This window comes from Peromyscus californicus, unplaced genomic scaffold (genome assembly GCF_007827085.1).
Source record: "Peromyscus californicus insignis strain IS unplaced genomic scaffold, ASM782708v3 Scaffold_4__1_contigs__length_199733344, whole genome shotgun sequence".
In the NCBI taxonomy this organism is placed as follows: Eukaryota; Metazoa; Chordata; class Mammalia; order Rodentia; family Cricetidae; genus Peromyscus; species Peromyscus californicus.
This window is the reverse complement of record NW_026294562.1, coordinates 120,615,303-120,621,302: the sequence shown is the minus strand read 5'-3', so window position 1 is coordinate 120,621,302 and position 6,000 is coordinate 120,615,303. Positions and strand designations below refer to the sequence as shown.

The 6,000-nt window shown below is 54.4% G+C and overlaps 1 protein-coding gene across 1 annotated transcript in view; it reads left to right on the top strand.

Moving 5' to 3' along the window:
- Positions 1–865: 865 nt before the first annotated feature.
- Positions 866–6,000, top strand: part of Slc28a1 (solute carrier family 28 member 1) — a 48,662-nt gene continuing 43,527 nt past the window's right edge. Inside the window, exons 1-3 of the mRNA XM_052760217.1 lie at positions 866–961; positions 1,701–1,786; positions 2,881–2,972. Coding sequence (XP_052616177.1) covers positions 866–961; positions 1,701–1,786; positions 2,881–2,972 — 274 coding nt within the window. The remainder of the gene's footprint in view (positions 962–1,700; positions 1,787–2,880; positions 2,973–6,000) is intronic.

Here is a 6,000-nt window from a genome sequence, read left to right as displayed (position 1 = left end):
GTGCTGTGTGCCTGTGTGTGCCCAGGCAGCGGGCAGTCCCTGGCCCTCGAGGCGTGCTCCACAAGCTTCACTCCTTGAGTGAGTGAAGAGATCAGCTTAGCCAGCTGCTGTGTGAACAGAGCAGGATACCCATAAGGCTTAGAAAAGAGAGGGAAGCGCAGTAAGGAAAAGGGGGCTTGGGGGCTCTATTTTCAGATGAGCTAAAACCTGCAAGCAGCTTCACCAGAAAGGAAGTACGTTGGGCTTTGAATGGAAAAGTCCAGGGGGAGGGCTGCCTTCAGCTGTGTTTGGATCCAGGGGCTGGAACCCTGTGTTCAAGATGGACGGAGCGAGCACTTCATTCACTGGCAGTGATTTTCACCTGCTGTAGGAAGCGATGGGCAGTGGCCTTTTCTGAACAGTGGCCGTACCAAGTGCAGACATCACTCCTGCTTTTCCTTCCTGGTGACGACGGGACAGCTCACTGCTTCTCCAGGAATACCCGGAGCTTGCAAGGACTTGCCTCTCAGAGGATCTGAAGTGAGGGCAGGAAGGGGTCTCCCTCTCTCTCTCTCTCTCTCTCTCTCTCTCTCTCTCTCTCTCTCTCTCTCTCCTCTCTCTCTCTCTCTCTCTCTGGATCCTCTTGTTCTCACCTAGCCTTCCCCTCAGCTTTGGACCCTTCCTGACTTTTTGTTTATTTGTTTTTTCAAGACAGGGTTTCTCTGTGTAGTCCTGGCTGTCCTGGATCTCACTTGGTAGCCCAGGCCGGCCTTGAACTCACAGAGATCCGCCTGCCTCTGCCTCCCGAGTGCTGGGATTAAAGGCGTGCGCCACCACCGCTCAGCCCTCCCTGATTTCTTTGTCTTTCAGCTGAAAAGCCTGGCACATGGCAGAGGACACACGGAGGCAAAGAGAGTCCGTCTCTCTCACACCTGTGGCCCACGGCCTGGAGAACATGGGGGCTGAGTTCTTGGAAAGCATGGTCTGTCGGCTTCCCTGTAGCACCTCCTCGGCTTGACCACGGCTCACGGGCGGGAGGGGCCTCGGTCTGCCTGCTTCCCGCACTCTGTCCTGCTCACCTCTGCAGCAGAGCGCCCCTCCCCCCAGCACAAAGCATATCCTTTATTTCACCCTTTAAACGGGTCCTGAATACCCACTGTGTGCTGCCTTGCCTGTCCTCACCTGAAAGGTCAGCAAAGGTCCCAGGAGGGAAGAACATTTGATCCACAAGAAGAGGAGAGAGGCAGATGATGGGGTGGGGTGTCTGAGAAAGCCTCAGCTTTCAAAGAACTTGCAATCTTGTCTTGGCTCCCCAAAGGCCAAGCTGAGGACCACATCTCCAACTGTGAAGCCTAATCTGATTGATACCCTCCGTTCCCCCCCCTTTCCTAACCAGGCTCCCTCTCCTTTACTAATAACGTGTGGACAGGGAGGCAAGAGGTGCCCTGGAGTCATATGGGGGGGTGGACCTGCTGGGACCTTACTTAGGTATTTCCGTCTGGTCTCCAGGAAGCCACCGTGTGTCTGTACACAGTAGGTGCCCAATGCATGCTTTGCAGAATTTAGTTAAGTAGCCCCCTATTTCCCATTCAGGAACCCAGTCTCTGTGTCCACTCATGGGGTGCCTGTGTCTGCAAGGTGGCTTTCCTATCTCCATGCCCTTCAGCCCCAGCTGTCTCCTGGTGGGAAGACTGGCCCTGACTGCTCCCTGCTGGTTTTAGGAGGAAGGCCAGCTCCCGTGTGGTAACTCAAGCCAGTCCTCCGAGGGCAGAGGCAGCTGGAGCAAAGCAGAGACGAAGCCCAGATGGTAGGTGATCTTTGTGAGGGACTCGGGTCACAGGAAAAGAGGATGAAAGTCTGTCGAAAGGAAGTCCAGGGAAGGGAGTTCTGCAGACCTCTGCCTCAGGGGCGAGCCGGGCCCAGGCACCCACTTGTCTGCTTGTAAGCAGCCAGGATGTCATCCCAGTAGGAAATCCAATGTGAACATGGGGCTTCTCAGGCCCGGAACTGGCCAGGCCTCCCTGCCACCTCCCTCATCTGCCATTTAGTTGCTGAACCACCTTGGGGACTCCAAGACTAGGTTTGTAACACTCCTGGCCTGGGCCAGACTTCCCACTTTATACAGAGAGGAAGGGACCAACCCACAGGGTCTGATGTGAGCCTAGAGAGTCCTGGCTGGCCAAATCCAGCTCTGAGCAGAGCAGGAAGGACACCCCAAGGACAGGGTGTGGCAGTCAGGGGATCCTCTAGCTTCTTGGGGGGACTAGAGAAGATGCCTTGTTCCCCCAGGTGGGGAACTCTTGCAACAGCAGCGGAGGGTTGAATGAGCAAGGAGGCGCTTGGCCAACAGGGCCCTAGAGGAGATTTGGGTAGCAGCCCTTCCCCCAGGGACAGGCAAGTGACCAGCTGGCCAGAGGACCAGTGTCTATTCTGGACACCCGCGGCAGTGGGGTGGCCGACTGCATACTTTTACGTGTCTTGTCTCTTGAATAGGCACTGAGGACTCAGACAATAAATGTTCCTGTCCCAGGGGAACCAATACAGAGCTGGGAACCTCTCCATCTTGCTCACTGGGCAGGTGGAAGCAGGGAGGAGGTCGGACAGCCATGGTGGTACTTTTCTGAATGCCCATAAGCCTCTAGCTATGGGCTAGTTCCCTCTGTCACCCAAGAGCAGGGGTGGCCTTGCAGAGTGGCCTTGCAGATCTCAGCATATGCAGAATCACGGCTTGTGTCTTGACTATGGCTGCTTCTCAGCCTTGTCAGGTAGCAAGGCCAGCCTGGGCTTATCCCATTACTGCACTGGGAACATACCTGAGTAGCTTCTACCTGCGGGTTTGGGGGCTCTCCAGTGGGGTGGAAGTTGGGGTCCACTTATGAACGCTGGCGATCCTCTCCTCAGGAGGAGCCTGCAGCTGACCGTGCGGATGAGAAGCTTCTTCAGGGAGCACAAGCAGCTGTCTAAATGGGTCTTCACAGGCCTGCTCTGTACGGGTAAGTGGGGACCCACCCTGCCCCACTCCGGAGACAGCCACTGCCCCTCTAGTCTCCGCATCACAGAGCAGGCTCATTCACTCACCCTATCAGTCAGTCAATAAGGCTCATTCACTCACCCCCAATAAGGTTTGCTGAAGCCCCAACTCGGCCAACTCAAGAGAGGAGCTCAGGTCTCCATCAAACCTAACTGGATCCCATTCCCAACGAGCAACAGAGATGCCCAAATATGCTTACACAGTGCAATAAGCCACCTGGGAGGATGGTAACCTTCAGAGCTATGGTCTTGGACCAGCTAGGTACAGGGGAGGGCAATGAGAGTTGAGACCCTCCCATACCCCACCCCTCAAAGCACAAAGGTCAGGGAGCAAAGGTGAAAACCTGCAGGGTGTGGGCTTTGATAGTCTGGTGCGGCTGGAGGGTAAAGTTTCTGCAGGGTGCCCAGCCTGAGTCTCCTGAGGCTGGAGGGCTCTGAAGGGCCTGGTAATCAGGAGCGAGGGAGGCAGTCGATCTAGTCAGGAACTTAGATTTGACCCTGAAGTCCAGAGATAGGCACGGAAGGATTTACACTGAGAATTGTCCAGATTGACATCATACCTTGAGATCAAAAATGGTTGCAGGAGAGACGGGGGATCTGAGAATCAAGGGAGCGATTCGTGCTTGCTGAACCTGGGAAGTGACTGTGCGTGCAGGATGGAGGAGGTCTCAGGTGAAGGCTCCTCAGCTTCCTGCTTGGAGGATGGGGGGTTGGGTAGAAATGGGACACGATGGTTCCTTCCACAGAGCACAGGTGGAGGAGATGGGCTCCACAGGGAGGGAAAAATCAAAACCATTTTCTAGGGGTAGAACTTCTAAGCCACGAGCAGATGCAGTCGTTTCCAAAGGGTCTTCGCAGAGTGATTTGAGAAATGCGTTAGGGACGGAAAGTCTGGGACCAGCTACATATAAAGAGCTTGCAGAAGCCGAGGGCTTCAAAGAGGGAAGGACCAACAGTACATCCACAGAGGGTCAGGGATAAGGGCTGAGCAGTCTCCACTGATTTAGGGACAGGGATGTAAAGGTGGCTTTAGGGTGGTGGCGCAGACCTCTAATTCTAACACTCGGAAAGCAGAAGCAGGCAGATCTCTGTGAGTTCGAGGCCAGCCTGGCCTACACAGTGAGTTCTAAGTCAGTCAGAGCTACATAGTGAGACCCTGCAATAAAAAATGGGGATGGATGAGGGGTCCGGCAGGGGAGACCGTGAGTGCACATGACTAACTCTTTGGAGAAATGCTTTTGTTGGTTTTTGAGACAGAGTCTCACTTTGTAGCTTAGGCTGGCCTAAAGTTCACTGTATAGTGCAGGATAGCCTTCAACTCATGGCAATCCTCCTGCCTTAGACTCCTGATTGCTGAAATTATAGGCATGAGACACCATTCCCTGCCGAGAGCAAGAAGGAGGTGCTAGGGTCAGGGTGTGACCACAGGTTGAAGACAGCTGTGTCGTCTTCTTCTTCTTCTTTCTTTCTTTATTTATTTATTTATTTTAGTGTTTCAAGACATGGTTTCTCTGTGTAGCTCTGGCTGTCCTGGAACTCACTCTGTAGGCCAGGCTGGCCTCGAACTCACAGAGATCCGCCTGCCTCTGCCTCCTGAGTGCTGGGATTAAAGGTGCGCACCACCACCGCCCAGCTCGGCCCTGTGTTCTTGTTGGGAGGCAGTTGGAACATATTTCTGAGCTAAGGAGACTTTTTAGAAAGAAGATGAAATAATGACATGCTGGTGCCTGGAAGATGGGAGGAAAGGCTAGCCTCATCTAGTGAAGTGGAGACCAGCCTGGGCTACATTAGTCCTTGTCTCCAAAAACAGCTCGGTCAGGAAGACGGTGGCTGAGAGGCCAAACACACTTGTCGCACGAGTCTGAGGACCTGAGTTCTGTCCCTGACACCCAGGTAGGTGTGGAAGGAGAGAGCAGGCTCCCCGAAGCTGTCCTCTGACCTCCACACCTGTGCAGTGGCACCTGCGTGCCACCCCATGATAAATTCCAGTTTTCTTTTTAAGTGGCCTGGGGTTGCAGCTCACTCAGTAGGGATCTCACCTAGTGTGTGTGCACGGAGCCCTGCGTTCAGTCCCAGCACGACACAAAACGGCACTGGCATGTCCTTGACTTGCAGCACTCGGGAGATGGAGGAGGCTAGGTCAGAATTCAAGGTCATCTTTGGCTACATGGTGAATTGTTTGCCCTCACGGCCTATGAGATCCTGGACTTGTTTGGTTGGTTAGGGTTGTAATTCAAGGTTGTCTTGGCTCCAGGAGGGAGGAGAGGAGGGAGGCAGGTCTTGCAGCTGGAAGGGGTAAAGAGAGTCCTGCTCCGTGCGAGCTCCCTGGTGAGAGAAGGGGAACTTCATTTGTTCAGCTTGATTAACTTCAAGTCTGTCATCTCTGGAGTGACCGGAGCTTGATTTCTGTGACTCTGGACTGTCCTTCAGAACCCTTTCTCCAGCAGGCCCTCACCTCCTCAGTGTCTACTGACCCGTCTACTTCTGCGACTGTCCTAGCTTCTCTCAGGGCAGGTGACTCTGGTGTCTCCTTTCTCCAGGGTGCACCCGCCCTGGGCTCCCACCTCCCCACCTCTCTGCACCACTGCAGGGCTTTTCCAGAGCTTCTGTGCTTGCTGTGGGGTGCAGTGCTCGAGAGTTCTGCCTACCTGCAGGCCATACACAGCATTCCTCTCTGAAGGCCCGTGCTCTGTTGGGACTCCTCTCAGGAAGCGAGGCCTAGCTAGGGTCCCTCAGCTTACCATGCCACAAACACCCTGGGCTTAGCCCAGTTTGTGAGGTCCACGCCTCAATTTTCAGGTCCCGGCCCCAGGACCCTTGCTGTGTCCTGCTGTAAGTAATCTGAGAGCAGGTGGCAGGATAAGGTGAGACTCACATTGCCTTGAACTGCTTCGCCTCACATTTTCCATTGGTGGCCAAGTCCTTTCCACTCTTCGAGAGCCTTGGATTTTGAAACTCCAAAGCCAGGGAGAAGCATCCCCCTCAGCTGTC